This window comes from Macaca fascicularis, chromosome 10, assembly GCF_037993035.2.
Source record: "Macaca fascicularis isolate 582-1 chromosome 10, T2T-MFA8v1.1".
In the NCBI taxonomy this organism is placed as follows: Eukaryota; Metazoa; Chordata; class Mammalia; order Primates; family Cercopithecidae; genus Macaca; species Macaca fascicularis.
Genome location: NC_088384.1, coordinates 35725473 through 35740103, shown reverse-complemented (window position 1 = coordinate 35740103; position 14631 = coordinate 35725473). Strand labels below are relative to the sequence as shown.

Genomic DNA, 14631 nt, shown 5'->3' with positions numbered 1-14631 from the left:
AGGTGATTCACCCGCCTCTGCTTCCCAAAATTTTGGGATTACAGGCATAAGCCACCACAACCAGCCTGCATTTTCATATAAATTTAGAATTAGCCGGGCGTGGTGGCAGACATCTGTAATCCTAGCACTTGGAGAGACTGAGGTGGGAGGATTGCTTGAGCCCAGGAGTTTGAGGCTTCAGTGAGCTGTAATTGCACCACTATACTCCAGCTTAGACAACAGAGCAAGACGCTTTCTAAAAACAAAATTAGAATCAGCTTGTCACTATTTATTAAGAAATATGTTGAGATTCATCCTAATGATGACTGTTTAAAAAAAAAAAAAAGCGCTGGATGCAGTGGCTCACATCTGTAATCCCAGCACTTTGGGAGGCTGAGGCAGGCCAATCACAAAGTCAGGAACTCGAGACCATTCTGGCTAAAACCGTGAAGCCCCGTCTCTACCAAAAATACAAAAGAAAAAAAAAAAAAGCCGGGCGTCGTGGCGGGCACCTGTAGTCCCAGCTACTTGGGAGGCTGAGGCAGGAGAGTGGCGTGAATGCGGGAGGCAGAGCTTGCAGTGAGCCGAGATTGCACCACTGCACTCCAGCCTGGGTGACAGAGCGAGACTCTGTCTCTAAATAAATAAATTAATAAGAAAAGAAAGAAATCTGTTTAGATTTTGATAAGAATTACATGTAATATACAAATTACTTTGAGAACTGATCTTTATGATATTGAGTATTCCAATCCATGAACATGGTATATTTCTCCAGACTCACACAAATATTAATGAATGCAAAAGAAAACATCAGGATGGTAGGGTTGTTGATGCAGAGAACACCCATGGGAATGTCATTCTGGCACTACTTGCCTTCTAAGGGCTGCCTCTGCTCCTTACTTCCTTTTTCTAGGTTGCCCGATTATTATGTGAACTTGTCCTATGCCCAGTGCTGATTGATTCAAGGGAACGCACCTGCCCAGGCCAGTTCAATAAGTGTCCTTACACAGATTTTTCAAACGGAGACTGAAAGAGGGTTGAAGTAGGCTTTCTGATTGCAAAATATAAAATTTAGGAGCTCCCTGTAACCATGCTTCAGATTATGTGAACTAGAGGGTTGGGGGAGTTGCTGAGAAAGACGGACAAATCTCAAAGAAACGGAGACATGACAAGAGAAGAGAGTGGTGTTTGAGTCTCTGGCTCCACAGAGTTCTTAAGGCCAATGAGTTCTGAGAGATAGTCAGAACGATCTTGTTTATGAATTCCATGAGACAGTCCATAAATCTGTCTTTAGGCTTAAGCTAGTTTGAGTGGGGTTTCTGTCACTTGGAACAAGAGTCCTGACTACTGCAGTTGAGTCGAGTTAAAAGGTGTAACCTCAATAGGTGAGCTAGCTCACTTTAAAAGGCTTCCAGTTTGAATTACACTCCATTCCCTCTGGTGCCCCTAGAAAGAGCCTTCTCTAACACAGGCCAGGAACTAGCAGACATGCTTTTGTTTTTTTTTCTTTGCAGAAATGTTACTGCCTTGATTTGGGACAGATTATCAGAGTTGGGCACCGTTATCCTCTCTATCATACAGGATTTATCACTTGTAAGTATTTGTCTTATGTTTGGATGCTACATTTTGGTTAGAATTTAATGATCATATCTCTCATCAAGATTACCCACATGATCACTCTAAGGCTGCTGTAAGCCTGACAAGTATTCCATATGTCAAGGTGTCAAGTGCAACCCAAAATAAGATGTAAGCACCAAATGGGACTGAGAGAAATGCTAAAAATCTTCACCCTTACTGCCTGCCTTTCTTGATGATAACCATGCATCCTGTGAGGGAAATAGTGTTATAGTGATAGAAAGGTAAGGTTCTGAAATTTGAAGAGATTGGAGGCCAGGTGTGGTGGTTCACACCTATAATCTCAGCATTTTGGGAGGCCAAGGTGGGTGGATTGCTTGTATGCAGGAGTTCCAGATGAGCTGGGCAACATTGTGGGACCCCATCTCTAAAAATAAAAAATAAAAAAAAATTAACTGGGTGTAGTGGCTCATGCCTATAATCCCAGCTACTCAGAAGGCTGAGATGGGAGGATCACTTGAGGAGGTCAAGGCTGCAGTGAGCTGTGATCATGCCACTGCACTCCAGCCTGGGTGACAGAGTGAGACCCTGTCTCCAAAAAAAAAAAAAAAAAAGGATTGGAGGGAAGAATTTTTGAAGATACTGTGGTGCAGGGAAAGGGTGTGCTGTGTATATGCAGAGGGTCCTCAGCTTTACAAACATAACTCTGGAACAGGCTACCTTTCATACATTTTATATACTGTATACTGACAGACCCAACACACTTTTCAAAGGACACATTTGAGCCTTTTTTTTAAAAAAGTTTTTTTAAGACAGAGTCCTGCTCTGTTGCCCAGGCTGGACTGCAGTGGCATAATCTTGGCTCACTGAAAGCTCCACCTCCTGGGTTCAAGCGATTCTCCTGCTTCAGCCTCCCAAGTAGCTGGGACTGCAGGTGTGTGCCACCATGCCCAGCTATCTTTTTGTATTTTTAGTAGAGGTGGAGTTTCACTGTGTTAGCCAGGATGGTCTCAATCCCCTGGCCTGGTGATTCCCACCACCGCCTCGGCCTCCCACAGTGCTGGGATTACAGACGTGAGCCTCTGCGCCTGGCTGTACTACTCTGAATAGGTCTTCATAGGTTTTAGTTGTTAATTATTTTTAAATTGATTTCAAAAATCTTCTACAACATGGATGAAACTTGAAGATATTATACTTAGTGAAATAGGCCAGCCACAAACAAATGTCATTTGAATCCACTTTTATGAGGTACCTAGAATTGGCAAATTCACATAGACAGAAAGTAGATTTGAGGTTATCAGGGCGAGGGGGAAGGAAGAATGGGGGACTGTAGTTAATGGGTTTAGAGTTTCTGTTTGGGAAGATGAAAGAGTTCTGGAGATGGATGGTGGTGAAGGTTGCCCAATAGTGTGAATGTAGTTAGTGCCACCGAGCTGTACGTTTAAAACTAAAGTGGAAATATTGATGCTATGTATGTTTGAGTGCAATTATAAAAATGGATCCAGGTGTGGTGGCTCACACCTGTAATCCCATCACTTTGGGAGGCCGAGGAGGGCGGATCACCTGAGGTTGGAATTTCAAAACCAGCCTGGCCAACGTGGAGAAACCCTATCTCTACTAAAAATACAAAAAATTAGCTGGGCGTGGTGGTGCATGCCTGTAATCCCAACTACTTGGGAGCCTCAAAAAACCCAAATCAAAAACAAAAAGAAAAATTAGCCAGGCGTGGTGATGCATGCCTGTAATCCCAACTGCTTGGGAGGCTCAAAAAACCAAAATCAAAAACAAAAAGAAAAATTAGCCAGGCGTGGTGGCACGTGCCTGTAGTCCCAGCAACTTGGAGGCTGAAGTAGGAGAATCACTTGAACCTGGGAGGCTGAGGTTGCAGTGAGCCAAGATGCCGCCACTGCACTCCAGCCTGGGTGACTGAGCGAGACTCCATCTCAAAAAACAAAGTTTTTCTTGAAAATAAAAAATAATGGCCAGGCAGGGTGACTTACACCTGTAATCCTAGCACTTTGGGAGGCTGAGGTGGGTGAATCATGAGCTCAGGAGTTTGAAACCATAATGGCCAACATGGTGAAACCCTATCTCTACTAAAAATAGAAAAATTAGGTGAGCTTGGTGGTGTGCGCCTGTAGTCCCAGCTAGTTGGAGGCTGAGGCAGGACTGTCAGTTGAACCTGGGAGGCGGAGGTTGCAGTGAGCCGAGGTCGCATCACTGTGCTCCAACATGCCGACAGAGCAAGACTCTGTCTCCAAAAAGAAAAAAGAAAATCTCGCTGGGCATGGTGGCTCATGCCTATAATCCCAGCACTTTGGGAGGCCCAGGAGCTCGAGACCAGCCTGGGCAACATGGTGAGACCCCATTTCTACAAAACAATATTACAAGAAAAATAGCTGGGCGTGGTAACACATGCCTGTGGTCCCAGCTACTCAGGAGGCTGAGGTGTGAGGATCACTTGAGCCCAGGAGATCAAGGCTGCAGTGAGCTATGATGGCACCACTTCACTCCACTTTGGGTGTCAGAGTGAGATCCTGTCTCAACAATTAAATAAGCAAATAAACAAAGAAAAATCTTATGTTCACATCACAAAACCAATCACCAAGTACTAGACCAGCTTCTAAGGTAGAAACACTCCGGTCTGAACCCCTGGCAGGGAGCTTGCACCCAGTAAGCCCCAGCTCAACACCACATCCTTGTACCAAAGAGAGTTTGAGATTAAAATCCAGAAAAGCAAAGTTCACTCTTCTTATGGTTTTGGAGTCTCAGAAGGTGGTTTTATTGTTTCTTAATTATATTGAGCCTTCTTTTAGCTTTAAAGGGAATGTCACCGTGTACGGTGGCTTATGCCTGTAATCCCAGCACTTTGGGAGGCCAAGGTGGGCAGATCACCAGAGGTCAGGAGTTCGAGACCAGCCTGGCCAACATGGTGAAACCCCATCTCTACTGAAAATACAAAATTAGCCGGCTGTGGTGGCACATGCCTGTAATCCCAGCTACTCTGGAGGCTGAGACAGAATTGCCTAGAACCTGGGAGTCAGAGTTGTAGTGAGATCATGCCAGCCTGGGCGACAGAGCGAAATTCTGTCTCAAAGCAAAAAAAAAAAAATAATAATGTCTAAATGCAGTAGCTAAGTACGCAGAAGCCATTTCAGTGTGGGAGGCGAGGTGACTGAGTCCAGGGACTCCAGGTTTCTGGCTGAGGGGCTGAGACCGCCCATGGTCATTGTGATGAGTTGAAGGTGGAAAATGAGCTGGGCTGGGGGAAGGTGGTCATCTCCTCTGGATGTGATTTGAGAGTCCTGTTGGGTAGTTCACTGGGCATGGTCAGTAGGCAGTTGAGCTGAGAGGGTTTGGAGCTGGGATTGACTCCAGCCTCACCATGTGGGCAAGAGTAGGCGTCACAGAGTGTGAAGATGGCCAAGAAAGAGGACTGAGTGGGGATCTTGGAGAGTCAGCAGCCAGGCATAGGCCATGGAGAAACAGATGCCAGGGGAAGAGGAAAGGGGAGTCAGACCCCAAGGGGAAAAGAGTCACTGGAAGGAGGGGCCAACCCCGTGTCACATCCAGCAGAGGCACCAGGTACAGCAGAAGGACTATGGACATGACCATGAGGAGGGCCTTGTTGGCCATGACCTGGGAGAGATGGGGGTGAGAGCATGGAGGACCACACCATGTCCCTAGTATACAAAACAGTGCCTGGTAGACGGGATGGATTTATGGATGGATGGACAGGTGAATGGATGGATAAATGGACAGATGATAGATGGATGCAAAGACAGATGAATAGATGGACAGATGCATAGATGGACGGATGGACAGATGGAATGAATGATCAGAAAAGACTTCATGAACAATGTGAGACTGAGCTGCATCTCCCTGGATAGATATAAAAGCAGAAGAATCTCGTCTTGAGTTGGGAATGACCCAGTGTCCTGGTCCAGGGAGGAAGTCAGGCTGGCAGCCTGGCTTGACTGGGGACACTTGTGGTGGATTTCAGAGGCCCTTAAAATGGGGCCAAGTGAGGTTGGGCAGGTCTGAGCCAGCTCAGCACTCCTCAGCCACACCACACAGCTGCTTCAGGGGATCTGTCACTCAGGGAGTTGCTGGGACCTTCTGTGCCAGCGTTGCCATCGGCACCAATAGCTTCAGAGAGTGGGACACAGGCTGGGGTGACTCCAGGGCTGTGGGCGGCACCTGCTGCAGAGAAGGGACAGGCACAGAGACACTACTGGGATACTGGGCACCCCCTGCCCTGTGCCTAGGTCACAACCTCCACACTGCAGCCCTGTGCCCCTCACACCCAGCAGGTTCCTGCTCCAGCACAACTCCTGGACTGGCCCCAGGTGCTAGCCCCAGAGGTTTCAATCCAAGCATAATTTACCGAGGCATGTGTTTGGCAGCGGGACCCAGCTCACCGTTTTAGGTAGGTGGATCTGACAACCTTCCCCAGCCTGTCCCACCCTCTCCTGTCTCTGGAAAAGTCTGCTTTCTTTCTCTGGGGCTTATTCCCCTCTGCCCTCCAAGTCTTAAGCATGGAGCCCTTCCTTTCTCCATGGAGTCTGAGGGAAGCGGGCTAGTCTCAGGGTATCCTGCAGGAAGGGCCCCCACCGTGGGATTAGCCGCCTTCAGGTTCCAACAGCAGGACACAGCCTGGTCCCAGTGCATGTGCTGGGATTGGGCAGGGTTAGGGCTCCTCCCCTCTCCCAGGGCAGATGTCTGAGTGAGGGACAGAGGCCAGTTCTGATGAGGGGCCCTGCAGTAGCCTTAGAGACAGTCCCCGGGACCCCAGGATCTAGGCTGAGGGCTGGATGGTCCTCTAGCCTCGGAGGGCCACACGGGGTCCTGGGGACACAGGGGTCACCCCAAGGGGAGACCAATGGAAGGCACAGAGAGGACTCTGGGTCTAGGCTGCAGCTCTGTGGCTTGTGCTGGGTCAGGACCTGGGGACACTGAGGAACAGGTGAGACTGGGCGAGGTCCGAGAGCCCAACTATCCCAGCGCAGTCACAAGAAAGGACAGGGTCTCTTGGGGCAGAGATGTGACTGTCCCTGGAGTCCTGTCACTTCTGGGGCCTGGTATCTCTCTGTTCACGGGTCGACCGCCCGCCTTCATTTGAGGAAGGGCACCTTAGACTCAGGAGGTGACTAGCGGGGAGTAAATGGGGGTGCAGAGAATTCCAGGGCCACCAGGTGAAGTCCAGGGGCATCAGAGGCTGCTGGGGTGGGCATGGGGGCTGTGGTGACCCGAAGTCTGGGCAAGCAGTCCCAAGAACCCAGCCGATGTGAAGGATCCTGTAGTCGGGCTGGTAGGACGGGGTCGTCGGCAGAGCCCCAGGGTTTGTCTGAGTGGAGCCTGTGCTTTACCAGGAGAGGTGAGTGGGCCAAGCTGGGGCACAGCTTGTTGCCCCAGGGGGTGGGAGGCTCCAGGCCATGCCACCCCACACCGTGCCAGACCAGTTTTGTGTGCTGTGGGAGAGACTCCTAGATTCCAAATTCAGACTCCAGAAACCAGGAAGGAGGGAGCACAGCCTGCCCTGGGTACACACGGGGAAACCGAGGCTGCAGAGGAAATGACTGGGCCAGGATGCCTGGGAAAGGTGACTTGGGAAGGCCCCTAGGAAGGTGCAGGGTTGTCTGCTCTCCAGAGGGCTCCAGTGGAAAGGAGGGAATTAAGAGGGAGGGAGAGACCCTGGGTGGACCAGATGGCCACACCATGAACCCTCCCAGAGACTAGACAGAGAGAGGCGCTCCACAACACCGCACACTCCCTGTCATCTCTTACCCCTTCCTCTGTCCACACAGGTCAGCCCAAGGCCACCCCCTCGGTCACTCTGTTCCTGCCATCCTCTGAAGAGCTCCAAGCCAACAAGGTCACACTGGTGTGTCTCATGAGTGACTTCTATCTGGGAATCTTGACCGTGACCTGGAAGGCAGATGGTACCCCCATCACCCAGGGCGTGGAGATGACCATGCCCTTCAAACAGAAACAAGTGTGTGGCCAGCAACTACCTGAGCCTGACACCTGAGTAGTGGAGGTCCCGCAACATCTTCAGCTGCCAGGTCACGCATGAAGGGAGCACCGTGGAGAAGACAGTGGCCCCTGCAGAATGTACTACTTTGAATAGGTCTTAATAGGTTTTAATTGTTAATTATTTTTAAATTGATTTCAACAATCTTCTACAACATGGATGAAACTTGAAGATATTATACTTAGTGAAATAGGCCAGACACAAACAAATGTCACCGTGGAGAAGACAGTGGCCCCTGCAGAATGTTCATAGGTTCCCAACCCTCACCCCACCCACAGGGGCCTGGAGCTGCAGGATCCCAGTGGAGGGGTCTCTTTGTATCCCAAGCCATCCAGCCCTTGTGTAGCCAGTAAACCCTCAATAAACCTCCCTTGTCAACCAGAAATCCTGCTCCCTCTCTTCATTTCTTATCTCTCATACAATTTGATGCTTCTCCTGGGTGCTCAGTGTGGCGTTGGGGGAATCCTGGCACCAGTGGGAAAGCAGCCTGGAGGAGAGGATCACAGGCTCCCAGGCGTGTCCCCTGGGGACATAGGCCAGGATAGGAGGAGTCGGCTCACTAAACACCGGTCCATCCATTCTCTCCCATCTCCCCTTCCTCCTTGCATCTCACCCTCCAACTCCCTGCCTGTGTTTTGGAGGGAGCTATTTCTGGCTGAGCCCCCGGATACACCCTCTGTCCCTGTCCTGGTCTGGAACTTCCCCTGACCCATGGCCTCTCTTTCCTCAGCCTGGAAATCCTACTCTAGGCCTGGAGTCCCTCTGCTTCTGGCTCTGGCCCCTGGAATGCCATCCTTCTTCTCTGCCCAACTCCCCACCCCCAAGGGCTGGACTGTCTAGGACACTCCCACACCATCAAATTCATGAGCTCTTAAATTTTTCCACCTGACAACAGGTTCAGAGGTGTGAGAAAAATAGGAGGAAGTCAGGAAGGAAACACACATGAAAGGCCTGCAAGAGGCTCAGGACACTTGTAAAAGATAGGCTCTGAGCTCCCCAGGAACAAGTGCAAGAAGGGTAATAGGTGCTCCATCATTTCTTTCTTTCTTTTTTTTTAGATGGAGTCTCGCTCTCGCCCAGGCTGGAGTGCAATGGCACGATCTTAGCTCACCATAACCTCTGCCTCCCCGGTTCAACGAATTCTCCTGCCTCAGCCTCCTGAGTAGCTGGGATTACAGGTACATGCGACAACACCCAGCTAATGTTTGTATTTTTATTAGAGACAGCTTTTCACCAGTTGTTCAGGCTGGTGTGCTCCATCATTTCCAAGAGATTACACAAGTCTTTGCTCGAGGGAAGTTGGTGTTTTCAATGCTGAGGCCAGGCAGCTCATCATAATTAAAAGTGGGGTTGTGTTTTACCCAAGGCCTCACTACTGAGGGATTTGGGCTCTGACATGTGCACAGGTGACTGCCTGGCAGCCCTAGGACATGGAGATTTTCTCAGATGTTTGGCATAGAAAGTCACTGACCATCTTTGGAGGAAGCATCATTTTTGGGAAACACTTCTCCATTGGATCCTGAGCTTCAAGTGGAAAACCAGGTCCTGTGATGGGAATTTCTCTGTGAGGTTCCCTGGGTCTGGCGCTCCAGCTGCTCTCTGAGAAGAAGGTGTAGGGGGAGAGCATGGCCCAGCCACACCCAGCCCCTCCTGCATGGTTCCTGCTGAGCAGGGTGTTAGAAGGGTGGGGGCACCACCAGTGGTCAGGCCTGTGTTTCTGATGGTGGGGCCAAGGAAGGACACTCAGGGCATCCTAGGGAGTCTCTCCGATGGCTCCTGTTTGACTTTCCTGTGGCTGCTGTCACAAATGACTGCTAATTTAGAGGCTTAAAGCATCACGTGTTGATTCTCTCCCTGGTGTGGAGTCAGACATCCAAAATGAATCCTAGAGTGGTAAAATCAGGGTGCTAGGCAGGCCAGGCTCCTTCTGAGGGCTCTGGGGAGAATCCATTTCCAGGATTTTTCCAGCTTCTAGAGGACACCCTGGGCTCCTGGCCCCTTCCTCCAACTTCAAAGCCAGAGCTCAGCACCTTCAAGTCTCTCTCCCACGCTTCTCTCTCTCTCCCCACCGTCTTCTCTCACCCTCCCTCTTTCTCTCCCTTTCTTTCCCTCCACCCCCACACCTGCTCTCACTCTGACCCTCCTGCCTCCTTCTTTCCCTTATAAAGACCGCACCTTGGACCCACCCAGATAACCCAGGATCATCTTCCACCTCAGGCTCCTTCACATCCTCACATCTGTAAAGTCCCTGTGGCCACACAACACTGCACATGGACAGGTCCTGGGACTGGGACACAGCCATCCCTGGGCCCTAATTCAGCCACCCACAGCTCCTTTCCCTCCTTCTTCTCTCCTCCGGGTATAAGAAGGGAATGCAGAGAGGTTGGTCAATGAATACACACCTACAGTTAGATGCAAGGAGTGTGTTCTAATGTTGGATAGCAGAGTAGGGTGGCTATGGTTAGCAATAATGTATTGTATATTTCAAAATAGCTACAAGAGAGAACTTCAAATATACACAACACATAGAAATGGTAAATACTCAAGGCCATACTCCAAATTCACTGTCTTAATGATGACATGTTGGATCCATGGAACCAAACAGTACATGCGCCTCATAAAAATGTTCAATATTATGTATCAGTATAATATTTTCTACAAATAAGAAAGCAAAAAAAAAGAAGTTAAGCATAAACTAGGTATTTGACCTAGCAATTCCATCGCTAGGAATTTATCTAGAAGAAATGAAAGCATGTGTTCTAAAAGACGTATACATAAATGTTCTCAGCAACCTCACTCACTCCAGGCAACAACTGGAAACAACCCAAGTGTCCGTCAGCTAGAGAATGGATAGACCCATGTGGTCTGTGCATACAGTGGAGTGCTGCTCAGTTATACAAAGAAAAGAAACTGGATACAGGCCACAGGAGGGATGAACTTCAAAACATTACAGTAAGTGAAAGAAGTAAAACTCCATGAGGGAAGTTGGTGGGTATGGACATAGTTTTGAACTGGCAGAATTTTTCTGTGTTCATCGGGGTATTATGTGTTGAGTCCCTATTGATCAGGTACTGTGCTAGGTACGGCCATTAGAGAAATGAGAAGCAGACACCAGCTCCATTTTGATGAGACTCACCCGATCAGCCATTTCTGATGAACACTCAGGTACCCTGACTCTCACTGCTCACATTTGTAGGCTTTACTTAATGCCACTTAAACCTCCCTATTCCCCAAGTCTTCTTTCTTTTCCATTTTGTTTTTTAGACAGAGTCTTGCTCTGTCACCCATGCTGGAGTGCAGTGGCACCATCTTAGCTCACTGCAACATCTGTGTCCTGGGTTCAAGCAATTCTCCTGCCTCAGCCACCCGAATAGCTGGGATTGTAGGGCCCACTGCAACACCCAGCTAATTTTTGTATTTTTAGTAGAGACGGGGTTTTGCCATGTTGGCAAGGCTGGTCTCGAACTCCTCCTGACCTCAGGTGATCCGCCTTCGTCGGCCTCCCAAAGTGTTGGGATTACGGGTGTGAGTCACCACACCTGGCCTCCAAGTCTCCCTCTTTCTAGCTCCCCTCTTTAGACACAGCTTTTTAAAGCAATCTCTGCCTTACGCATGGCTTCAATTGTTTTTTATATGCTCTGATGACAATAAAATTTAAATATTATTTATATATAGCAGCTTTATTTTACATGACACCTCATTCACTACGATTGTAAATTCAAAGTTGCTCTAAGAAAGTAATAACTAGGCCGGGCACAGTGGCTCAAACCTGTAATCCCAGCACTTTGGGAGGCCAAGACGGGCGGATCAGGAGGTCAGGAGATTGCGACCACCCTGGCTAACACGGTGAAATCCCGTCTCTACTAAAAAAAAAGTACAAAAAACTAGCCAGGCGAGGTGGCGGACGCCTGTAGTCCCAGCTACTCGGGAGGCTGAGGCAGGAGAATGGTGTAAACCCAGGAGGCAAAGCTTGCTGTGAGCTGAGATTGTGCCACTGCACCCCAGCCTGGGTGACAGAGCAAAGACTCTGTCTCAAAAAAAAAAAAAAGGAAAGTAATAACCAAAAAGTTGTCATATTTTAGTATGCAAATTTTAGGAAATTTCCATAATGGTTTGACTGTGTATGTGTTTTTTTTAAAAACATGACTTGTGATGTCACAGAATGGAGTTATCCTACAGAGGTTTCTATCTAACTTTCTACCAGAGAGCTCCATTTGAATGCAATACTTAAGAGTCCAAAGCTATGTCTTTTTGTTGTTGTTGTTGTTTTTGTTTTTGAGACGGAGTCTCGCTCTGTCACTCAGGCTAGAATGCAGTGGCACAATCTTGGCTCACTGCAAACTCCACAACCTGGGTCCAAGTGAGTCTCCTGCCTTAGTCTCCTGAGAAGCTGGAACTACAGGCACCCACCATCGCACCTGGCTAATTTTTGTATTTTAGTAGAGATGCAGTTTCACCATGTTGGCCAGGCTGGTCTCAAACCCCTGACCTCATAATCCACCCAGCTCGGCCTCCCAAAGTGCGGGGATTACAGGCGTGAGTCATTGCACCCAACTGAAAACTATCTTATTCACCATACCTATTCCTCTTCCTACATTCTCTGTGTAGGAGAAAGTCATTGCTATTTACCCAGTCCTTCAAACTAGAGCCTCAGCAGCTTGTTTTTCCTTTTACTTGCCCTGTTCTTCCACATCTAATCATCTAGCGCTTCCTGTTCTCTCTCCCAAATGATCACAACATTCTTCCATATACTGCAGTCATTTCCACTGCTTTTATCCTTACCTGTTCTTCCAGATGAACATAATGTCTCTCTCTCTTTTTTTTTTTTTTTTTTTTTTTTTGAGACAGAATCTCTCTCTTTGGCCCAGGCTGGAGTTCAATGGCATGATCTTGGCTCACTGCAACCTGTAACTCCCAGGTTCAAACAATTCTCCTGCCTCAGACTCTTGAGTAGATGGGACTACAAGTGCCCGCTACCACGCCAGGCTAATTTTTATATTTTCAGTAGAGATGGGGTTAGTGATCCACCCCCCTCAGGCTCCCAAAGTGCTAGGATTACGGGCATGAGCCACCGTGCCTAGTTGTACCAGGGTTTTCTATTGAGTTTCTTGCCAAGGGTGACATCCAGTAATAACTCCCCGGCACTTTCCTCAGGACTGGAAAGCTCAAGCAGCCCAGGGTGAATAAAAGCCTGAGTAGTGCCTTCACCACAGAGGGGCAGGGTGGCCACAAGGTGGCCTGTTGTATCGACCTGTTGTATCGACTCCACCTGTAGCTGGTGCAGGGGGAAGGTGGCGCCCTGTTATGAATCTGTTATTTATGAGGCTGTGGCTGCTGCAACATCAGAATCCATACTGTAGAGCCCGGCAAGCTGGATGTGGGAGCCACGGAGGGCCACGAACTGCAGCACATCAGCAACCAAAACATGCCCACAGGTAAAAAAGCCACGGGTGTCGTTTACTCTCTGGCAAACCTATGGCCACCCTCACCCCCTTCCCATAGCCTCATCCCCAGAGACATCCTCAGCTTCCAGCTCCCTCCTGCCCATAGCCAGCTTTCCCAGATCTGGGGCATGGGGGCAAAGGCTGACTCTGCCTCTTGTCTTTGTCATTGAGGCTTTTTTGATCTAGAAAAGGGAGAGCCCGTTTTGCAATGAAAATTCAAATACCCCAATTTTGGAATCCCCATCCCATTCTCTAGCTTACCTGGCAGGCCAGTTTGGTACCTAAATAGAGGAATCAGGTAAGGGTCAGATTGTTTCTTTTCTACCATCCCTTAAGGTAGCTTATTTTTTTTAATTTTTATTTATTTATTTATTTAGTTAGTTAGTTAGTTAGATGGAGTCTTGGTCTGTTGCCCTGGCTGGAGTGCAGTGGTGTGATCTCAGATCACTGCAACCTGTGTTTCCTGGGTTCAAGTGATTCTTTAACCTCAACCTCCTGAATAGGGACTACACCTGGTTATGTTTTTGTATTTTTAGTAGAGACGGGGTTTCACCGTGTTCGCCAGAACGGCCACAATTTCCTCACCTTGTGATCCACCTGCCTCGGCCTCCCAAAGTTCTGGGATTATAGGCATGAGCCACGGCGCCCAGCCCACATCTTCCATTTCTTTGCACTGTGTGTGCGTCCACTGAGTCAGTGGCTGCTCATGCTCGCCCCAGCCCCCGACAGTGGGACAGTCCATCACAGGGATCAGTACCTGGTGAGTGCTGAGCCTCACTCACCTAGCTGTGCAGGAGGTCTCCAGTGAGGGTGATGGGCACCAGGCTAATGATAATGTTGTCCTGAGTTCTGATGTGGCACTGGCCCTTTTCTGTCTGCTATGGATTGGAGCATCTCTTTTTATTCATTTCTTTATTTTTTGGAGACAGTCTCACTCTGTCACCCAGGCTGGAGTGTGCAGTGGCTCAATCTTAGCTCACTGCAACCTCCACCTCTCAGGTTCAAGCGATTCTGCAGCCTCAGTCTCCCAAGTAGCTGGAATTTCAGGTATGGGCCACCATGCCAGGCTAATTTTTGCATTTCTAGTAGAGACAGGCTTTCACCATGTTGGCCAGGCTGGTCTCAAACTCCTGACCTCAGGTGATCTACTGCCTTGGCCTCCCAAAGTGCTGGGATTACAGGTTTGAGCCACCACACCCAGCCATGGATTGGAGCATTTCTAAGGCTTGAGGTAGTCATATTATGAAATACAATGCAGTATCTTCCTGATCTTCCCTGCTTTGACCAAGTGCTGAGGAATGAGCCCAGCACTGACAGATGTTGACCTGCACTGTTCTACATGATCCCTTACACTTCTCAGAATCTGCGAGCTGACCAGAAGCCTGTGGGCTTTCTATGTGTATTTCACAGTAATGTCCATGCCAACATCTCTTGTTTTCTGTACCTTTTGCTACCCAGGGTTATGTGACCACTGGGGCCCCATTTGATGATGGGCAAAGTTTGGCAGCTTATAGGCCACACAGTTCCAGGGGCACACATAGGTGCTGGAACTCCCTGGTGTGGGGTCCTATCACCAAGCCTGAGTGATGACACAGTTGA

The 14631-nt window shown here is 48.8% G+C and overlaps 1 protein-coding gene and 1 pseudogene across 17 annotated transcripts in view; one reads left to right on the top strand and one right to left on the bottom strand.

Moving 5' to 3' along the window:
* The window catches only part of LOC102125700 (phosphatidylinositol 3,4,5-trisphosphate 3-phosphatase TPTE2-like), a 347382-nt pseudogene that overhangs the window by 174065 nt on the left and 158686 nt on the right, over positions 1 to 14631 (bottom strand).
* LOC135964418 (aspartate-rich protein 1-like) overlaps positions 1 to 14631 on the top strand; it is an 85352-nt gene that overhangs the window by 55262 nt on the left and 15459 nt on the right. For 3 of the 17 annotated variants that reach the window (XR_010578491.1, XR_010578477.1, XR_010578472.1), the window contains 2 exons: positions 1494 to 1572; positions 7362 to 7418. Coding sequence is in view for 1 of the 17 variants with exons in the window: in XM_065522568.1 (XP_065378640.1) it covers positions 1494 to 1572; positions 7362 to 7451 (169 nt within the window). In the remaining 16 variants the exon portion in view is untranslated. The other 14 variants (XR_010578486.1, XR_010578479.1, XR_010578482.1 and 11 more) reach the window with 12 other exon arrangements.